Source organism: Myotis myotis, unplaced genomic scaffold, assembly GCF_014108235.1.
Source record: "Myotis myotis isolate mMyoMyo1 unplaced genomic scaffold, mMyoMyo1.p scaffold_m19_p_4, whole genome shotgun sequence".
Taxonomy (NCBI): Eukaryota; Metazoa; Chordata; class Mammalia; order Chiroptera; family Vespertilionidae; genus Myotis; species Myotis myotis.
The window spans coordinates 58456371-58479117 of NW_023416346.1; the positions used below are offsets into that span (position 1 = coordinate 58456371).

General features: G+C 38.6%; 1 protein-coding gene across 1 annotated transcript; it reads left to right on the plus strand.

Moving 5' to 3' along the window:
• The first annotated feature begins 1051 nt into the window (after nt 1–1051).
• On the plus strand, nt 1052–1330 carry TCEAL7 (transcription elongation factor A like 7). Its single transcript, XM_036304579.1, has one exon. The coding sequence runs from the start codon at nt 1052–1054 to the stop codon at nt 1328–1330; it is 279 nt and encodes a 92-aa protein (XP_036160472.1).
• Nucleotides 1331–22747: the final 21417 nt, after the last annotated feature.

Below are 22747 nucleotides of genomic sequence, written 5' to 3' on the forward strand. Positions count from 1 at the left end.
CCTGCAGGCATTGGTGCTTGTGGCCTAGAGAAGGAGGACGTGAATTCCTTAAATCCCAGCAGGTTGGTGTGAGGGAACCGTTGGTCCCCCTGGGGTGATAATGGCTGAATCTAATGGCTTTCCCCAAACCTCTGCAGTCTCATCGGAGATAATTGTATTTTTTGAAAGGGGGTAGGAGGGGAGGCTGAAGTAGGTGGAAGTCTCCTGAAAGACACTCAGGGATTCAATGACAGTTTAGAAATAATAAGCTTCTCTCAGATTGGTAAGCTTTCTCTTTATCCATATCCTTCTCTCTCCAATTCTGTTGAAGGAAACGAGGTGTGGGCTGGTGTGTGGAGAACGGCTGGAATTCTGGGATGCAGACAGAGAAATTTAGAGATAGATATAAAATAATTCGTCTCATTCAACGCCAGCTTGAGAGGGTGGGGAGGGAGGGAACAGTGGGCCTTGCAAGGACTAGGCCCAAGGGTTAGGGGGTTGGGAGTGGAGACAGAGATCCAGGAGGAAGGGATAGGGACCGGAGGGGAGCCAGGAGGTAGGAAATGTTGGTCAACGATGGTTATGAGGGTCCTCGATTCCAAATAATAACGTTCCTCTTACCGTTGGGGCTGGTGAATCCCCCAGAGAACTCTCCTTTCCCCTCCCCCTTCCTTTCTGTCTGCAGGTCCCAGGATCTGGGTTCACAGACATCTCCAGGCAAGAAAAAGAGGAAGAAACTATCCCTATTTCTCACAGGTCAGAGAGAGGGAAATACTAGACCTGGGTCTCTGCGGGTGAGTGTTGGGAAGGTAGAGAGCTGTTAAAATTTGCAGGTTCACAGCTCACTCTTAGTCTTCCATTAGCCTTGTCTGCTGGATAATTGGTGGGTTGCTGAGGGAGGGGAAAGTAGAGAAGGGGGGAGGTTTGGGAAGGGGTGGAATCTCAAACTTCTGAGGGCTGGACCTGTTTGGCAGAGGTGGGGAATTAGGTGAGCATCTTGCTTCAAAGAGAAATTGACAAGCAATTTTACTCTACATTTTCTCCCTAGACTTAAGCAGGAAACAACTACATCATGCAAAAACCCTGCAAAGAAAATGAAGGGAAAGCCAAGAGCCCCATGCCAAAGAGAGAAGAATGCCCCTATCGAGAATGTGAACGCCAGCAAACTGAAGGGAATTTTAGGCAAAGACTGCTTCAGTCTCTCGAGGAATTTAAAGAGGACATAGATTACAAGCATTTTAATAATGAAGAAATGACAAGAGAGGGAGATGAGACGGAAAGGTGTTGGGAAGAGATAAGGGGTCTGAGAAAGGAGTTTAGGGCTCTGCATTCTAACCATCGGCATTCCTGAGACCCTCCTTTTCACATTTGATGCATTTTCCGCCTGAATTCAGTTATTATCTGTTATTAATATAGCTACCACTGGGTTCTTTTGGTGTGGATTTTCTTGCTAAATATTTGCTATCATTTTACTCCAATTCTTCAATATTCCTTTGATTTACATATGACTCTTGTTACCAACATCTCATCTTTAGACCCAGTCTCATTCATTTAATAGGATGTTTCATTCATTTGCATGAGAAGATGCTCATTGAATATTGTAAATGGAAAAAATACATTGTAAAACATTATATATACACACATATAATGACCATTTATATGCACTATAATGCAAAAAGTCTGAATTATTATACACCAAACCATTAATAGTGACTGTGTGATCTGTACTTTATTTCTTTTTTTAACCTATCTGTATCTTCTCATTTTCCCAAAAAAATGAATATCTATATATATGTGTGTGTATTATTTGTGTCACAAAAAGCTAAAAATAAACAGACACAGCTAAAGAACTTGTAAATGGCATTTGAAAGGCAGTGAAAGACTTAAACTCTTATAACAGAGCTAGGAATATAAACTTTAAATCACCTCTGGATCTCTTAGCCAGAGGAATAAAACTGGCAATTATTACAGACACACTTGCTTAAGACCTGGTCTTTTCATGGGGAAAACATTTGCCTCAGAGGGCAGCTGTGGAGAAGAAAGGAGTTGTGCTTGGTGGGCTCATGTTCCCAGCTGTGTAGGACCCCAACCCACCACAGAACATAGTAATTTGAGGGAGGGCCCTGGCATGACTCAACCCCTGATCCAGAACAAGTCCAACAGGCAGGGAGGTAGGAGTTTCTATGCCAGTCCTGCGCTGGTGAGCTCCACCCCTGTCTCCCTTGGGTCCTGCCAAGTCTGCTGGGTCCTTTGCTCTCTGCTGGCCCCACTGCCGATGGGGCACTGGAGCTGAGTGCCAAATCCCCACTGAGTTACCTGGAGTCCCCAGTGGGTTGAACTCCCCACTCTGTTTTCTGAAGCCTCAGTCTCCTTTATAATGACACTTAACACAGGTGGGGATTGTCCTAGGAATACTTGTTGTTAGCAAAACAGCCCCTTTTGGTTTTTCAGTGCCACAATCCCTCCTCTCCATAGGAGTCAGACATGATGAGTCCATTTTGGGGGTCGGACTCTGATAAAAGGTTGAGAAAAAGATAGCATGCTGTAGTCGGAGTTTTTGCTCTAAATCTAAGGACTAAGGTTTTGTTTCCCTTTTCTCATGAAATATTCTCCTCCTGAAGGCTCCTGGCAGGCCTGCCTTACTCATTCAGAAGAGTCTTCGGGGCATGCGTAAATTATACGAAGTGATTCAGGAAATAGATCTAAAGGAATAATCTCTCTCTCTCTCTCTCCTTTCCCCTGCTGAAATTTGTAAAAATTCTTTGTGAGACTAATATATAATATATAACATATTATTTATAAATATATATAAAATATATACTTTTAGTGTACATATATACATATGTGTGTTATATATTTAGTGTATATATGTGATATGTGTATATATTTTAGTCTTACAAAATATATGTATATACATATGTATATAAACATAAGTACAGTGGGGCCTTGACTTACGAGTGTCCCGACTAATGAGTTTTTCCGAGATACGAGCCGTCTCTCGGCCCAATTTTTTTGCTCTGAGTTGACAGAGTAATTTGAGTTACAAGCTCCTTAACGAGCTCCATCACGGAACGAATTAAACTCGTAAGTCAAGGCCCCACTGTATTTTATTTCTGACTGCATAAAATTGGCAGTAATCTATTTCTAGAGAAATAGGAAAGGGATCATTCACCAAATTCAGTCTATAACATTATTGCAACATTGTATAACAGAACTCTTAACAAAGGTAGCTCCTTACATCTAGAGTGCTTATTAAAAGTGCAAAATTCAGCTGGACTGGTGTGGCTCAGTGATTGATGTCAACCTATGAACCAGGAGGTCACAGTTTTATTTCTGGTCAGGCCACATGCCCGGGTTGCGGGCTCGATCCCCAGTGTGGGGTGTGCAGGAGGCAGCTGATCAATGATTCTGTCATCATTGATGTTTCTCTCTCGCCCTCTCCCTCTCCCTCTCTGAAATCAATAAAAATTTAGTTTAAAAAATTAAAAATAAAATATTGAAATAAAAATTAAGTAAGAAATAATGTATAATTTGTGATGTGATTATCTTCTTAAGCATGAAAGAAAATCCAGAAGTTATAAAGAAAACATATCAAAAGTCCAAAGACAAATAACCTGGGAGAAAATATTTGCAGTACCATGACAGATCATGGGAAAATATCTCTAATACCACAATAGCTTTTACAAATGAAAAACAAAAAGACAAATAAAGCAGTAAAAAAATGTGCATTCTATATGACCCAGCACTTCTACTGTTTTGTATTACCATGGGGATATAGATACACATGAGCACAGGAAAGCATAGATAGATGTCTATTGTGGCATTTTTTTTAATAGCCAAGATATTGAAGATAGCCTGTCATCGAAAGGGAAATTTTAAATAAACTGTGGTCTATCTATACCAAGAAAACTACACAGTAATTGAAAAGAATGAATTTATTATATTGCTACATCTCCAGGATTATCCTATATAATAAAAGCCCAATGACTGAATGGCAGAACTACCAGAATGACTGGAACAACCGTGGCCCCTCCCCCCAGCCGGCCCCACCCCCAATTGATCCCCATCAGGGCAGGCTGACTGGACCCCACCAGTGCACGAATTTGTGAACTGGTCCTCTAGTTGTTAAATAAGGACATTATATATTTTATGTGGCTATTACCACAAATAATAATGTCACATTAATGAATTACTTAGTTCATCTTTTTTTGTTTTTTTGTTAATCCTCACCTGAGGTTATTTTTTTCCATTGATTTTTAGAAAGAGTAGAAGGAAGGGGGAGAGAAAGAAATATTGATGTGAGAGGGCTAGGAACCTAACCTGCATCCCAGGTACATGTCCTTGACCAGGAATCGAACCTGAGACCTTTCAGTGCTTGTGTCAATGCTCTAACCGCTGAGCATACCAGCCAGGGCTACTTAGTTTATTTTAATATACTTTAATCGCACCTCCAATTTCAATTAATCTCCTCCCCATAATTAAACACTTATCAGTTTGATGATTATCCATTTAGAAACTTATATATTTCTGTTTTGTATTTTAACTAAATATTATATTACATTATGACTTTCAGGTGCCCTTCATTATGAATTATAAGCTATTAGGCTCTTTGGTTATAAAGGAGACTCCTGTACAACTCAACTGAAATATGGTCTATGGTGGTTGTGCACATTAACATCTACAATAATAAAAGCGTAATATGCAAATCGACCAAATGACCAAACAGTAGAACAACTGTCTGGACGACCTTCCAGACGACCACACTATGACACCCACTGGCACCAGGCCAGCCAAGGCGGGTGTGATGTGATTGGTCAGGGGTCCAGTCATCACCCCATGATCGCCCTGCAGAGGGAGGCCCAGGCTACCGACCAGTGGGCTGTGGCAGGTGGGCGAGGCCTCCCTCTGCAGGGGCGATCCATCCAAGAGCACTGGTCAGGAGGGCAGGGCCTACCTCTTTGGGGCAATCCATCGCGGGCCTCCTGGACTGTGAGAGGGCACAGGCCGGGCTGAGGGACCACCCCCTCCCGAGTGCACAAATTTCATGCACTGGGCCTCTAGTAGATTTATAATTATTGTTTTATGCATTTGTCTTTTAAGTAATATAGAAAACAAGAGGCGTTATAAACCAAATATGCAAAACTACTTACTTTTATATTTACCCATGTAGCTACCTTCACCATTGTTGTGCATTTCCTCATATGATTTTTGAGTTACTTATCTATGTCTTTATTTCAGCTTGGAAGTCTTATAGGATTTTGCAGAGGTAAGTACATACAAATGCGAATAAATATATTTTCTATAGTTTGAATGTACCTTACATTACTCAAACCATTCCCCTGTTAATTAACATTCAAATAATTTCTATGTTTTACCCATTTAAAACAATTCTGCCTGCAATTAACATGCTTGTACAGATATCAAATTTACTGGTATTTTTATTTCTATGGAATAGATTCTGGAAAGTAAGAATTATTAATCAAAACGTATGTGTTCTCTTACATTTCCTAGCCTCCTTTGCACATATGTTGGGGCTATCAAATGTAATATAAGACACTTCTAATACTTATAAACATGGCTGGGTGGTCTCTCCACTCTCCTTTCAGTAACCTTGGAAACCATGTGTGCCATCTGGAACACATGACTGTGAGATGAATGCACGCTAGAAACCTGAATAATCAATGGAGCAGAGCCACCCAAAAGAGCCAGTAATTCTCATTGAACTATGACATGAAGAAGTAATAAATTGTTCTAAAGCCACTGAGCTAGCCTCTTTCATCTTAATATACTGCTTTCACCACACCTCCAATTTCAATTCCCTGCCCACAATTAAACACAATTTGAAGTATATCCATTTAGAAATTTACATATTTCTGTTTTGCATTTTAACTAAATATTATATTATAGTTATTGTCATATTATTTTTACTTAACAATATTCCTAAAGATGCTTCAATATAAGAATCTCATTCTTTTTAATAACTGTAGTATTTTTAAAAAATATATTTTTATTGATTTCAGAGAGAAAGGAAGAGGGAGCGTGAGATAGAAACATCAATGATGAGAGAGAATCATTGATAGGCTGCCTCCTACATGCCCCCTACTGGAGATCGAGCCCACAACCCAGGCATGTGTCCTTGACCAGAATTGAACCCAGGACCCTTCAGTCCACAGGCCAACCCTCTATTCACTGAGCCAAACCAGCTAGGGCATGACTGTAGTTTTTTTTGATACAGGTTAATCACAGTTTATTTGCCTTTTCCCTTGTGATGACTTAGGCTATTTTCAATATTTTGGCTCTTACATACAATGCCACAATAGACCTCTATCTATGCTTTCCTGTGCATGCGTGTACCTATATTTCTATGGTAATACAAAACAGTGGAAGTGTTTGCTCATATGGTATGTACATATTTTACTGGTTTGTTTATTTACCACACTATAAGCCATAAACATATCCATCACCTCCAAAGTCCTGATGCATATTGATACAAAAATCCTCAACAACATACTAGAAAACTAAGCCAGAAGCATATTAAAGAAAACTTTACATTATGATAAATTGGAAATTATTCAAAAATATGCAAGGAGTGATTCAACATATAAAAATTACATTAATATAAGAAAATGAAAAATACATCATTATCTCAATTGATGCAGAAAAAGCATTTGACAAACTCTAACAGTCTTTCATGATAAAAAAAACAACAACACTAAAAAAACCAGGAATTTAAGAGGATTGTCTCAACATAATAAAGGGTATTTATGAAAAAGTCAATGCTAAATTATACTCAATATGTGAAAGATGGAAAGCTTTCTACGTAAGATCAGGAACAAGACAAGGATACCTGCTTTCACCACTATTATACTGAAATTTCTAGTCAGAGAAATTAAGCAAGAAAAAGTAATTAATCAAATCTAGGATCCCTATCAAGATGGTGCCACAGGTAAATGCAATACTACTAGAATCCTCCAACAACCACATCAAAATTAAAATGAAACTACAGAACAACCATCATTCTACAGAACTGTCTAAAATATAACCAAACAGAAATCCAATAACTATGAATACAATAAAGAGCCCAGATAGCCAAAACCGGTTTGGCTCAGTGGATAGAGCGTCGGCCTGCGGACTGAAGGGTCCCAGGTTCGATTCCGGTCAAGGGCATGTACCTGGGTTGCGGGCATATCCCCAGTGGGAGATGTGCAGGAGGCAGCTGATCGATGTTTCTCTCTCATCAATGTTTCTAACTCTCTATCTCTCTCCCTTCCTCTCTGTAAAAAATCAATAAAATATATTAAAAAAAAAAAAAAAAAAAGAGCCCAGATAGCCTGGCTCAGTGGTTGAGCATTGACCTATGAACCAAGGTCATGGTTCAATTCCCGGTCAGGACATATGCCGGGTTGCGGGCTCTATCCCCAATGTGGGGCACACAGGAGGTAGCCTATCAGTGATTTTTTCTCATCACTGATGTTTCTGCCTCTCTCTCTCTCACCCATCCTCTCTGAAATCAATAAAAATATATTTTTTAAAATAATATAAAAATTGAGAGGGGCAGCCCTGGCTGGTGTGGCTCAGTTGGTTGGGCATTGTCCCATGCACCAAGAGGCTGCCAGTTTTATTTCTGGTCAGGGCACATGCTCAGGAGGGAGTATGCAGGAGGCAGCCAATTGATGTTTGGCTCTCACATTAATGTTTCTCTCTCTCTCCCCCCCTCTTCCTTCCTCTCTCTCTAAAAATCAATTAAAATATATTTTTTTTAAAAAATTGAGAGGGATATCTCAGCTGCAGAGTTTCCCTCATGAGTGAGAGGTCCTAGCCCCACACCAGGCCCCAGGCCCCCCAGTCCAGAGGGGTGCCAGCAAGAGAAATCCCCATAACCTGGCTATAAAAACCATTCTGTATTGTAGCTGAATGAGACAGAGAGCTGCTGGATTCCCAGGCGGTCCTTTCAAAGGGCCCCCACACAGATTTACTTGGACTCACTCCCTCTGAATTACAAGGCTCGGGCAGCAGCTTGAAAGGCACCAAGGACATACAGGGAGAAACTGAATTATCTGGTATCTTGGCAAGAGCTGAGGCGGGGGCAGCTTTCACCAAGACAGAAGTGCTGGCAAAGACCATTGTGCCTTTACTGAGCCCTTCCCCCACAGAGCCAGGAGGTGGACACCGTATCTAAGTCTCCATTAACGTGGCTAACACTGTTCACCCCACCCTGGTAATTCCCTGAGATCATATCCCACCCAACTTGTGGGCCCACCCAAGCTACTTCTAGTGGCTTTTCCATATTAATGGCCTGTCTTGGCTCATACTTCAAACTTTTCTCAAATCTGTCAAATAAACAGCATCTGGCCTGGGAGGGGTGCCCCATACCTCTTGCTAAGTGTCCCCAGTCCTGGCACTAGTGGCAGCCAGCCTTGGTTCACAGCTTGGCCTCTCCTGGGCATCTCTAAACCCAGCAAAAGTAGCATTTACTTGTAGATCACTTTGTAGCTCATGCCCTGTGGTCCCAGGCAGGACACAGGTGGCAGCTGACCTTGGCCTGCACCTCCAGGAGGCTCCAGAGCCACTTCCACAAGTCACACAATCAAGGAATAGAAAGAGTAAGCATCAGAGTCCAGTTGAAGTAAGTCCTGCTCAATGGGGTGAGCCCCTGCACAGCGAATCCTCCATAGTGGTTGCAGTTATTGCAGTTCTTGCAGCCAATCAGCCTGGGGGTAAATCCCTCCCATTGATATGCCAATAGCAATCAAAGTTCAAGCACAACAGAAGGGTGTACACAGCACACATGGTGGAGCCCACCTGGAGTGCCTGGCTTAGGTTATCAGGGAGGCTGTGCCACTGGACCCCACAGAACACCTACTACAAAAGGCCATTCTACCAAGCCCAGGAGACATAGCAGCTCTACCTAATACATAGAAACAAACACAGGGAGGCTGCCAAAAAAGGAGACAAAGAAACATCTCCCAAAAGAAAGAACAGAACAAAACTCCAGAAAAGAACTAAAACAGAGACAAGCAATCTATTAGATGCAGAGTTCAAAACACTGGTTATAAGGATGCTCAATGAACTTAGGTGAAGACTAGATGAACTTAATGAAAACTTCACCAAAGAGATAGGAAACATAAAAATGGAACTAGAACACATAATAAAGAACCAGTCAGAATACATGAAATGAAATGAAGAATATATTACAAGGAGATTAAAAATGGTGGCAGAGTAAGTGGATGCTACACAGACATGCTCCGAGGGCCACACTGGAATTACAACTAAAATACAAAAAAGAAATACTGAATAATCAACTGAAGACTAACTGGAGAGAACCCTGATAACCAAGGTCGGAAAGTGGAGACTGCATAGAGACTAGTAGGAAGGGCGGAGGCTCGAAAGGGCTGGCTAGGATCCCACAGACAGCAGCTGAAGTTCCGGGAGAGATATCTTAGCTGTGGGGAGTTGCCACTGAGAATTCTGGGGCCCCCCAGCAAAGAGCACCAGAACTGAGAAAGGTGCTCACATAACATCTGCCTGTGAAAAGCAGGGTTGAAGTATGCCAGGGAGAGACGGCTGGCTGGAAATGCAGTCACCGTCTTAAAGGACTAACAAACAAAATTTCCTATGCAGCCCCTCACCTTGGGCTCCGGCAGAGGGAGGGTGATGAACTGGAGCTGTGTGAACAGAATCCAGGGTTGGGTGCTGTGACATTGTATTAAGCAACAGATTCTTAAAATTAACACCAAAAGCATGATAAAAAAAATGCAATAAAATAAAAACATATAAAGTGTGCTTCATCAAAATTAAAAACTTTTGTGCATCAAAAAACACTATCAAGAAAGTGAAAAGACAACCTAGCGAGGGTGACAATATTTATAATTCATATATCTAATAGGGTCTACTATCCAAAATAAAGTACTCCTACAACTCAACAACAAAATGACAAGCAATCCAATTAAAAAATTGGCAAAAAACCTTTCTGCAAAAAAATGTGTAGTTGGCCAAAAGTAATATAAAAATATGTTCAACATCATTAATTATTAGGGAAATGCAAATTAAAACCACAAATTGGAACAATATTCTTGTTGGGTATCCTTTATATGTGAGAAGTTACTGTTATTGTTGCCTTTGGAATTTTTTCTCTGTCTTTGTCCTTTAGCAATTTGATTATAAAATATCTTAAGGTGGATCTCTTTTGTCTATTCTACTTGGAGTTGGTTAAGCTTCTTTGATGTGTAGATTCATGTTTTTGATCAAATTTGTTAAAAGTCTTTGGACATGCCCTAACCAGTTTGGCTCAGTGGATAGAGCGTCGGCCTGAGGACTCAAGGGTCCCTGGTTCGATTCTGGTCAGGGGCATGTGCCTTGGTTGCGGGCACATCCCCAGTGGGGAGTGTGCAGGAGGCAGCTGATCGGTGTTTCTCTCTCATCAATGTTTCTAACTCTCTATCCCTCGTCCTTCCTCTCTGTAAAAAACCAATAAAATATATTTTTTAAAAAAGAGTCTTTGGACATTATTTCTATTACATCTTGAGTCAGTTTCAGTAGTTCATGTCTTTTATATAAATGTGTTCATTTAATCTAAGCTATCAACTTTGTTGGCATACAATCATTTATAATATTCCCTTATAGTTTATATCTATTTCAATAAAGTTTATTGTACTATCCCCTCTTTTATTCTTGATTTTAGTACTTTGCATTTTCTCTTTCTTTTCAATCTAGTTAAGGTCTGCCAATTTTATTTATCAAAGAACCAATTTCTGATAATGTTAATTTTCATTACATTTTTTCTTCTGCATTTCATTAATTCTGTAATTCTTATGATATCCTTCTGGTTGCTTTTAGGTTAGTTTGCTCTTCTTTTTCTACTTTTTAAAAGCACACCTGTCAGAATGGCTATCAACAAAACAGCAAACAACAAGTGTTGGCGAGGTTGTGGAGAAAAGGGAACCCTAGTACACTGCTTGTGGGAATGTAGACTGGTGCAGCCACTGTGGAAAACAGTACGGAGTTTTCTCAAAAAATTAAAAATGGAACTGACATTTGACCCAGTGATCCCACTTCTAGGAATATATCCTAAGAAACCTGAAACACTCATCACAAAGAATATATGCACACTTATGTTCATAGCAGTGCAATTTACAATAGCTGAGAACTGGAAATAGCCTAAGTGCCCATCACAAGATGAGTGGATTAAAAAACTGTGGTACATTTGCACAATGGAATACTATGCAACAATAAAAAAAAAGAAAGCACTCTTACCATTTGCAACAGCATGGAAGGACCTGAAGAGCATTATGTTGAGTGAAATAAGCCAGTCAGAGAAAGATAGGTATCACATGAACCTCATATGTGGAATCTAATGAACCAAATAAACCGATGATCAAAAATAGACCCAGAGACATAGAAGCATGAACAGACTGTTGAACCTCAGAGGGAAGGCAGGGGAGGGTGGGTGGGAAGAGATCAACAAATGAACTTGTATGCATATATGCATAACCCATGGACACAGACAGTGGGATGGTGAGGGCCTGGTGGTGGTGGTGGGGTGGGGGGGAATGGGAGCGGGCTGGAAGTGGTGAATGGGGGGAAAGGAGGACCTATGTAAAACTTTCAATGATAAAGATTTAAAAATAAATAAATAAATAAATAAATAAATAAATAAATAAATAAATGCAAATCTGGGAAGTTTTCAGCTATTTTTTTTTCTTTGAATAATTTTCTACTAATTTTTCTTTCCTTTCCTTCAGATACTTGCATTGCACAAATATTGGTTTATTTAAAGGTGTGTTACATTTTCCTTAGTCTCTGATCACATTTGTTCATTCTGTTTTCTCCCTGTTATTTTTTTTTCTTAAATATATTTTATTTATTTCAGAGAGGAAGGGAGAGGTAGAAACATCAATGATGAGAGAGAATCATTGATAGGCTGCCTCATGTGTGCCCCACACTGGGTGGGGATTGAGCCCGCAACCCGGCATGTGTCCTGACTGAGAATCAAACCGTGACCTTTTGGTTCATAGGTCACTGGGCCATGCCATCTGGACTCTATTATATTCTTAGTTTTTGGATTTCTGTTTGGCTATATTTTAGACAGTTCTGAATGATGGTTGTTCTGTAGTTTCATTTTAATTTTGATGTGGTTGTTGGAGGATTCTAGTAGTACTGCATTTACCTGCAGCACCATCTTGATGGGGATCTTAGATTTGATTATTTACTTTTTCTTGCTGAATTTCTCTGACTAGAAATTTCAGTATAATAGTGGTGAGAGCAGGTATCCTTGTCTTGTTCCCTGACCGGAGTTTGAACCAGGAACCAAACAGTGACCTCTTGGTTATAGGTCAACACTCAACCACTGAGCCATGCCTGCTGGGCTTCTCCCTGTTCTTTAGATTGCATAATCTCTATTTGTCATTCTTCAGCTTCACTCATATTTTCTTTTTCCAGTTGAAATCTGCTTTGAGTATCTCCAATGAATTTTTCATTTTCATTATATTCTTCAACTTCAGTTTCCATTTTGTTTTAAAAATTATCTTAATCTTTATTGATATTCTATGTTTGATGAAGCATTGTCTTCATATCTTTCATTATTTCTTTAAGCATGGTTTCCTTTAGTTCCTTGAAGATACTTATAATGGCTACTTTGAAGGCTTTGTATGTTCAATCTGATATCTTGTCCCTCTCACAAGCAGTTCGTTTTGCCTTCTCTTTCCTGTGTTTGTGGCTCATATTCCTGTTTCTTTACATTGATAAGTATTACTTTCTTTTTTTTTCTTTTTTTTCTAATATATTTTATTGATTTTTTTATAGAGAGGAAGTGAGAGGAATAGTTAGAAACATCGATGAGTGAGAAACATCAATCAGCTCACCCCCTACTGGGGATGTGCCTGCAACCAGGGTACATACCCTTGACCGGAATCTGGAATCGAACCTGGGACCCTTCAGTCCGCAGGCCGACACTCTATCCACTGAGCCAAACCAGTTAGGGCAAGTATTATTTTCTTGACCAAAGTTTAATCAGGCTCCTTTGAGCCCTCTTCATGACTAGGCCCTGTCCTTGGACTGTCAAGAACAGTTTTAGCAGAGAATCTTGTTGATCCCAGTTTTAGCAAGAATCCTCCCAACCTTACAATGCATTAAAGTTCCTCTTCCCTAACCCTTAATATCTAATCAAGTTCCTCTTAGTAATTTTTAATCCCTGCCAGTTTATTATAAATACCCTGCTGTCCCTGTTGTATTTGGAGTTCAATTCAACCTCAAGGAATAAAGTCTTACTTTCAAATTTTACTATGTCCAGTATAATTTTTCTCTGACAGCACATTTTGTAATTTTTGTTGAAATCTGTAGAGTTCAAGTAATATATTTTAGCTTCCTTAGGTACTGATTCACCTCCCTTCATCCACTCATTGTTTTTGTTGTTGCTTGTCTATTTGTTTTGTGACTTGGCCTGGCTATGTTAGTAAAGCCTGTTTCCCCCACTATGTGAACCTTTTGATGTCACCCCTCAGAGGGTGCAAACTTAGGCACCTACACAGGCATCCTGGGATAACAGTGGATTTTACCAACACTGTTTTTTATTTGTTTGTTTGTTTTTACTGTCTCTTTCTTTGCTCTGTTGTTTTCAACAAAGTCCTGAGGCATAAAATTCTCAAAAAGTCTGATCACATTAAATTTAGTCAGAGACAGTTTTTGAGGCCAATATTTGAAATTTATTCTGACCCCCAGCAGACTCTCTTTTTAATTAACTCTCTCTATTGTGTACCAGGTGGCCTATAGTTTAAATTGTTGCTCTTAATTAAGGAATTTGTTTTCTGCTATACCCTTAAGCTGGCTCTTCCTCAGACTATGTTTCAAATTAAGTCAGCTCTTTTAGGGAGCACATAGAATGTCTCTGTTCTTAAGAACTGCTTCTCTCCCTGGGCAAAGACTCTGAGCTGCTAATTTTGGGGCAGGACAGTAGCCTTTGTTTTGTTTTGTTTGTTTGTTTTTGTTTAGCTTTCTTCTCCTGGTGTATAACCTCTGGTCTAAGAGCTCACTGGGATGAGGTCAATCAGGACCCCGATATTCCTGGTCTGCCACTGTTGGGTAGAACTTTTGTCCAAAGGGTAAGTGACTGGTTAAAGAGGGAATCCAGGACCTCTTGGCCACACTCACCAAAAAGTTAGCCTCTCCAATTCTAATTTGGAAGAGATAAGAAATGGTGGTGGCCTGCTCTCAAAGTGAAATATTATAAGCCGTGATTGAGAGCTGAGGTGAGTGGAAATCCTGTCTTCTTGACCATGATTGTCCAGAGTTTCTGTTGGCAAGAGAAAAATTCTGAGATGTACTAAGTTAAATTACAACAGGCAGGAGACTGGGAGAAAGAGACAACTGGAGTAATCAGTTAACAGCTGTGGATTGAAACCAGCAAAAGACTAATAACATCCCTGAATATTTGTTGAAACTTTGAACCAAATTTCAGGTGACTATCTAAAAAAAAAAGCCAACCACCAGACATCACCACATCCTGCCTTATGCATGAACTTTCCAGATTGTTGCCCACAATGAATCAAGTATAGTAGTAATATTTTTTTCCTTGTGGATGGCCCCATTTCACTTACTCGCCCCCCGCCCCTCATCTATAGCCAATGTTCTTGCAAAACAACTTTCATATTCCTTCCCCAAACTTATTGTATACAAGAGCCCTGTCAGCTCCAGGATAGCAGAAATGTCCATCTTTCCATCTAGCCCTGTTGCTGGTGGTTTAAACTGTATGTCCCAGGATCTGGTTCTTTTTCTGACTAGCATATGGCTTAACAAACCCTTTTTTTCTGAAAAGGTTTCAGATGCATAGGCTGAAACTGTTCATTTGTAACCAGAGCTGGGTTAAGAGGAAGGAGGGAGCATGTCCTGGTTCAAATACCAGAAGCTCTTGTTGTTTTTACCATTATTTTAGAACTAGTGGCCCAGTGCACTGATTCGTGCACATTGAAAGGAAATTAATTAGAAGAAATATTTTAATATCACTATTCGCCCTTTCTCTGTAATAGAAGTGTCAACCAAATTCATGATCGACAATGACAGATGGAAACACGGGCCCGATTAGCACCAGTGAGAGCTTTATATGTATTGTGCATGCGCAAGTCAACTTAGCCTTTTATATATATAGAATAAACTTGCATAATTAGACCTGCTTTCTGATTTAGCTAAACTTTTTCTAGCCCAGTGAAGCACCCCAATTTCTCTTTCAGGTAATTGTCAGCAACAAAGCAGTAAATATCAACACGAAGCAGATTATTATTGTAGATCACACAGGGAGAACAAAGGGTAAAATATTGAACTGCAGCAGTGTTTGACTATATTCTGTGCAGTGAGAAAATCTGAAGTCATTTTTAAGGTCCACCATTTCTTACTTCTTTTCAGTTGGGTCAAATTTCTAAGCTTTCTAAATCTCTGTTTTCTGGCTAATGAAAAGAAAATAGGATTCCACCAAGTCTCCTATCTACCTACTCCAGGACTTCTGTGAGGATCAAATGAGATGAGGCACAGGAAAATGCTTCACAGACATTTGGTTAAACTGTAAAATGTTTGCACCTGGCTATAAAGCAAGTCGTGTTCCTGGGCTGAAGAAACTCCAAGGAGGCTAGTCGCTAGGGAGAGGAAGCTGGGCGTTGCTACGTGAAGTCATTGCCCGGCACCCACAGCCACAGTTTCCAGGCTGGGCTGGGCTGTGGGCCGCATTTTGTGCCATGGGGTCTTCGCAGCATTGGCTGCCATTTGGTGGGCTGTTGCTCCAGGGTGGTGGCGGGGCCTGTGTCCCACTTGGGGGAAGCCGAGTGTTGCTTTGTCGGTGCCAGGTCCATGGTGCTGTTTCTTTGTAAATGGCCAGTGCAAATCACGGCAGCTCCTGCATTGAGCGTCTTTCCCCTGGTGGTCGGTGCATGCCATAGTGACCAGTCAGATGGTCAGAGGGACACTTAGCATATTAGCCATACATATATATATATATATATATATATATACATTTCTTCATTTTCTATTTTCCCTTAGGACAATTTCTAGAGACACTAAATGTTCTGTTGTATGTTTTCTGTTGTTGTTGTTGTTTTAATTTTTTTTTTTTTTTTTTTGGTTAGCTCTTTCTGTTTGGGTCTTCATAGCTCCTCCTGCTGTTATCCCAATGTTGTACACAATGTCAGATTTTTTTATTGTAATTCAATTCATTTAATAGATATGGGACTGTTCAGATTTTCTATTTCTTCTTTTCTCCCTTTTGGAAGTTGTGTTTTTTAAATAAATTCATGCATTTAATCTAAATTTTTAAATGTATTGGTATGAAGTTGTTCATATTATCCCTTTATTATCTTCTTAAAATCTTTAGAATATGTACTGCTCTTCTTCTTTATCCCTGATATTCTATTTGTGTCTTCTCTCTTTTTTTTCTTGATCACTTTTGTTAGAGTTTGATTTTATTAGTATTTATGTAGAATCACATTTTGTTTGTTTCTTTCTTTTGAATGTTTCATTTCTCTGATTAATGTCTATTCATAAATTGTTTCTTTTTTCCCCATCCCCTGGGATCCCACTTATTTCCACCCAACCCCCTCCACTACCAAGAACTGTTGGCAGTGGACAGGGACCGAGGCTGCCCTGGGCCCAGTGGACTAGGGGCAGGAAGCCAGCCCAGGGACAGCCTGCCTTTATCCACTGGTCTTGGCCTCCCACTGACACACTCTGTACCTTCCTCCCAATCCCAGTCCCCAAGACCAAGGTCTCCCTGGCCCACAAACTTGATAACAGAAGTTCATAATTGTTTTTTGCCTTAAGAAATGTGTGGGTTTATATTGGTTCTTTCCCCAAAATTTATTTACAAGCAAACTTATATTATTGATATTTTTTTCTTTTCTAATATATGCATTTAAGGGCATGAAATTTCTTGCTAAGTACAGATAGCTGCATCCCACGGGTTTTCATGTGTTGTGTTTTCCTTATCACTCATTAAAGATGATATTAAATCTGGTTGTCATTTCTGTTTTCACCTATGAATTATTGAAAAATGTATTGCCTAATTTCCAAACATCTTGAGATTTTCTCATTGATATCTATGTCATTAATTTTTAGCTCTATCCATCAGTTATCAGAGAACATATTCTGAATTACTTCAGTACTTTGAAATTTGCCAATAATTGGTTTATGGATCTAGTAGAAGGTCAATTTTACCAAATGTCCCATTTGCCCTTGAAAAGAATTTATATTCTGCATTTGTAGGTTGTATTTCTCTATGTGAATAAGATTAAATTTATTAGTTTTGTTGCCTAAATCTTCAACATTTCTACTGATTTTTTCCTGATTCTTCTATCAATTATATGTCCCACAATAACTTTAGACTTATCTATTTCTCTTTTTATTTCTGATATTCTTGTATTTTATATTTTGAATCAATGTTACTAGATGCATACAGATTTAGAATTTTAGTATCTGCCTATTAGATTGTCCATTTATCATTATAAAATATATCTCTACCTCTAGTAATATTTCCTGACTTAATGCTTACCTTGTTGGCTATTTTCATAATTGAATCAGCTTTTCTTTGGTTATGACATACATTATGTATTTTTCCACATTTTGACTTTCAGTCTTTCTGTGTCCCTACTTTAAGGTGTGTCTTTTTAAGCAGCATATGATTTATTATTATTTATCCAGTCTTATTTGAAGTATTCATTCCATTTATATTCCTTCTAATCATTGATATACTTGTGCTTGTGCCTCTCACCTTACCATTTGTTTTTTACTTAACCCTCCTATTCTATGCTCCTATCAAATTAAATTAGACCACAAGGTCCTCAGAGAGGAAACTTGAGTATTCCCTAAACTTGTGTTCAAATTTATGTGCACATATGTGTTTGGGGTGGGGGTGGATGTATCCATTTCTTCAAGATGTATGCATGTGCTGATGAGAGAGTCTATAGTTCTCATTAGTTTCAGAAGGAGGTTTATGATATAAAAAAATGAGCATCACACAGCTAATAAAAGGAAGAGTATGGATTTGGTTCTAATTCCTAGACTTTTAGTAAGAGAGCTATCCTGGGGTTATCATGGGTAAAATTTTGATATCCTTACTGATACATTTATGATAATATTAATAGTTACCAAAAACATATTTTTCTTTCCCACTATGATTATGCATTTTTTTACATGTTCTTTTATTCTAATTTTACTTTATTTTTTAGGTGTATATAAATAAAGGATTATGATGGTGGATTGATTTTTTTAAATCAAATTTCCTCTTTATTTATATAAATGTCCATTGCCTTGAATTCTACCTTGTTTGATATTTTAACAGTAATACAAGCTTTCTTATATATACAATTTACATGACTTTTAACATTTTTTCAGCTTCACCCTTTTTTTATATTCATTGTGAATCTTATATAACTATCTTATCATTTTACTTTTACTTAGAATTGTAAGAACAGAGTAGAGATTTAGATGTGCCTAGAACTGACAGATTCCAACCCTTAGACTCTTACAGCCTGAACTATATTGCTTCCCTCTCTCTTCTCAGTCTCCGTGTTCTCCATGGTTGTTCTCATCCACTTCTACAGCTGTCACTACTGTCTTAGTGATGAGGAAACTCAATTCCACATTTAGGTCACAAACTGCACTCTGGTCCTACAGATGCTTATCCACTTCTCCAGTGGAACTCTCCTCCAGAATGTTCTAAGGGTATCTCAGTCTAAACAGGTTCAAAATGTGTTCCACTGCTTATCAAGATCAACCCTGTTTCTCTACTGCAGGCTTCCTGCTACGTGATGTTCAAGCTATAGTGCTGGCTCTGATCACAAGGTAGCCCTTTACTTTTCAAGTTTCTCCAATAGACATTCAAGTTTTGTTAAAGGAGATACATAAATCCACCATGATACTTTAAAACAAATTAGGAGATATTATTTACCACACAATTCCTATTCATTTTTGAAATGTGTATGGATAAAAAAAAAAAAAACTACTGAAGGAATCAACTTGGTGCATTTCTGTCCCATGAAATATGCATTCACACAGCAAATGCTTATTTCTCTCCCATTGCTAGGAGGGGTCTTAATTTTTTACTGAATAGCTTTTCTCTGGGTCCTTGCTTCTGTTTCTTCATAGTTTCTGCTTTCTCCTAATTTCATCTTTCTCACAACTTGGCCTTATACTAATTTCTCAGGTCCTCAATGTGGATGACTCCATGTTATTCCGGTTGCTTTTTTTCTTTTTGGTTCTCAATATCAATTGCCTTATTATATCCCTTATGACCAGTTTTATTCAATGTGAGGAAAAATATGGTTCCTTGTAAAAAACAAACAATAGGATTGGGATTTGCCACTACTAAAATCTCTAGAAAAACAACTTAATTTTTAAATTATATTTAAGAAACTAGGTGGCTTTCTCCAGCTGTTCCAATTATCATTTCAATGGATTTATTATTTGTTTTTGTTTTTGAGAGGCTGAGAGCACTGATTCTGGAGCCCAATAGTTTTGGCTATATCCAGGTTTTACAATTTATTAGCTGTACAATCCCAGGTAATTTGTTTAATCTCTGTGTGCCTCAATTTCTTCCTATATAAAGTGGGAACAATGGTAGAATAGCTCTCACAGGTTTCTTTTGAAGAATGGATTGATTAGTACCTGTAAATATTTAGAACACTGTCTGGAACATGGTATACACTAAAAGTATGTTATGAATATTGTTATTATTACCATTATTTTCTTCATATTCCAAATTAATGCAATGACATATATATTCAGAATTGGATTAATGGCAATAAGATTGGAACTGTACAAACAATTAAAATATAATAACTTGACATTGAAGCAAATAATGACAGAAAAATCATCTTTAATCACACACCCATTCTGTCTTTTTCTATTTGCATATGCCCATTTTCATACATATTTATACACCTTACTTTCTTGATTATTAGATTACAGCATCAGCAACATACACCATTGATTTGGAAACACTTTTGAGGAAAAAATAAAACATCACATAAAATCTACATGAGAAATATTGAATGATTTTAAAAAATGGAACCTAACATCTCCCTGGCCAGTGTGGCTCAGTTGGTTGGAGCATCCTTCCATACACTGGAAGGTTGCAGGTTTGATTCCTTGTCAGGGCACATACCCAGGTTTCAGGTTTGATCCTTGGTCAGGGATCGTACGGAAAGATAACCAATCAATGTTTCTTTCTCACTTCAATGTTTCTCTCTCTTCCTCCCTCCCTTCTCTCCTTTCCCCCTCTCTCTAAAAATTCAATAACCATGTCCTTGGGTGAGGATTAAAAAATAGTAATAATTTAAAAAAATAAATAAAATAATTAGATAGAATAAATAATAGAACAAGACAATTTAGGTAATGTGATATATTCATTGCTGAATCACTGACATTTTGATGTAATTCCTTGCAGTCTTTTTCTAGGCATGTTTGTACTTACTATAGCCTGAATGTTTGTGCCCCACCACCCAAATTTATATGTTGAAACCTAATCCCCACTATAATGATAACTGGAGGTTGGGTCTTTGGGAGGTGATTAGGCCTGAGGATGGACCACTCATGAATGGGATTAGTACCACTGTAAAAGAGGCCCCAGCAAGCTCCCTTGCCCTTTCCACCATGTGAAGATATTGGAAAGAGATGGGTCTATGAAACATGAAGCAGGGCATCTCCAGATGCCAAATCTGCCAGCACCTTGATCTTGGACTTCCCCGTTTCCAGAACTGTGAAGAATAAATTTCTGTTATTTAAGCCACTCAATCTATGATATTTTTGTTATTGAAGCCTGAATGGACTGAAACAGTACTCAATATAATTGTGTTTCCACTGCACTACTAATGCTTCTCCAGTGTTAGTATGCATTAGAATCTCCCAGGGAAGCATGATATTAATGTGTATATTGGGACCTGGTTGGAAGTGTGTTTGATTCATGGATTCTAGGGAAGGATGCCAAAGTCTGCATAGTTAGCAAAAGAGACAGGAGATTCTGAATCAGGTAGTTTATGTGTCATGCTTTGAACATCGCACTGAATTTAATTAATGTTTTAATTTGACATGCCGTTCGGCCCCTACTAGGCTCCTTAGTAAATGCAAGTCTTTGTCTCTAGAGAAATGAAATGACTTGTCTACTGTTCTTCAGTCAAAAGTGTAACTGGGTCAAGGACTTGAAGACTCCACAGAGTCATAATGGCTATATTGAACATTTATTCAACATTTACAATGTATCAAACATTGTAATAGGCACTGGGAGTATACAGTTGATAAATTGTACTTGCTATGAGAATGGCACAGTTTTACAGAGAAATAATTATTAACATTTTTATGGAATTTTTTTATCTTACAAAATATTTTAAACTCTTTCATGGAGGGATGAGATCAGGTTTGGGGGTGTTACTCAGTTTCAATCTAAGACAGTGAATATCTGTAATTTATAAACTTTATGCGTGTCTCTTGTAAAATAAGTAAAATAAGAGAGGCCTCTTTATACTAAGACCTTGGTTAAGGTATCAGTTACTGAGGGCCATTTGTGCCCACCCTTTTCTGTGATAGACTGTGGAGTGTCCTGAAAGAAAAGCCACCTCTTGCAAGAGCATGGCAAAGGCATAAAAAGCCAATGTCATCACCAACTGGGGAGTATTATTGTAAATTTCCACCACTAATATATATATATATAAACAACATGACCTTTATTATAATTAACATGATAAGTGGCTGGATGACTCCAATGGTACAAATCATAAGTTTATTCATCATTTACTTTATTAATGAGGTCTCATATTCATGTCTTGACTCAGCACTGTTCACCCAAATGGAATCATGTCTGAGTCTTTGGAGAATGGAAGACCTAGTAAGTAAAATAAGAGAGGCCTCTTTATACTAAGACCTTGGTTAAGGTATCAGTTACTGAGGGCCGTTTGTGCCCACCCTTATAAGTGTGACAATGATCTCATAGAAATCAGTGGGGCTTTGTCACCTTGAGGACTCTAACATACCAACCACACTCAGAAGAAGGAAAACGATGAAGGAGAAGTGACAGTAGTGTCTAGAAGATATGGCAGTATCCAGAGGAGGGTGGTACGTACTTCTAAGCTGCCCGAACTTGTTCCTGAGCACAGGTTAGACATCTCAGCAATCCCTGACACATTCAGTAGTACCTCATCTGATCTACTCAGTAGCAGTTTTCCCTTTTCACAGATGACAAGGGTAACTCTTTAAAGTAATGTTATGGTAATAGATACTAGGGTTATATTGCTAAATAATAAGTTATTTAAAAGCCTGAAATACATTTTTGTTCTTTTAACAAGTTTATACTAAATGACACTTTTAAAAGCTGATTGACACATTGTTTTATTATATTTAGGGATATAAGTAATACGTACAGATTTGGAGAAAATACAGTTATCAAAGAGAAAAACATTTAAACCATTCACAATTATGCCATATAAACAAACACCTGCATTTTAGTACATATACTTTAAGACTCTTGCCCTGACCAGTTTGGCTCAGTGGGTAGAGCGTCGGCCTGTGGACTGAAGGGTCCCGGGTTCGATTCCAGTCAAGGGCATGTACCTTGGTTGCAAGCACATTCCCAGTAGGGGGTGTGCAGGAGGCAGCTGATCGATGTTTCTCTCTCATCAGTGTTTCCAACTCTCTATCCCTCTCCCTTCCTCTCTGTAAAAAAATCAATAAAATATATTTAAAAAAAGACTCTTTGTTTATATATGTGAAACATAAATATACATGATTTAAAATGAAACTGATA

Bases quoted from the DNA above. Each gene is read 5' to 3' on its own strand.
- TCEAL7 (XM_036304579.1), top strand. From the start codon at position 1,052: ATGCAAAAACCCTGCAAAGAAAATGAAGGGAAAGCCAAGAGCCCCATG.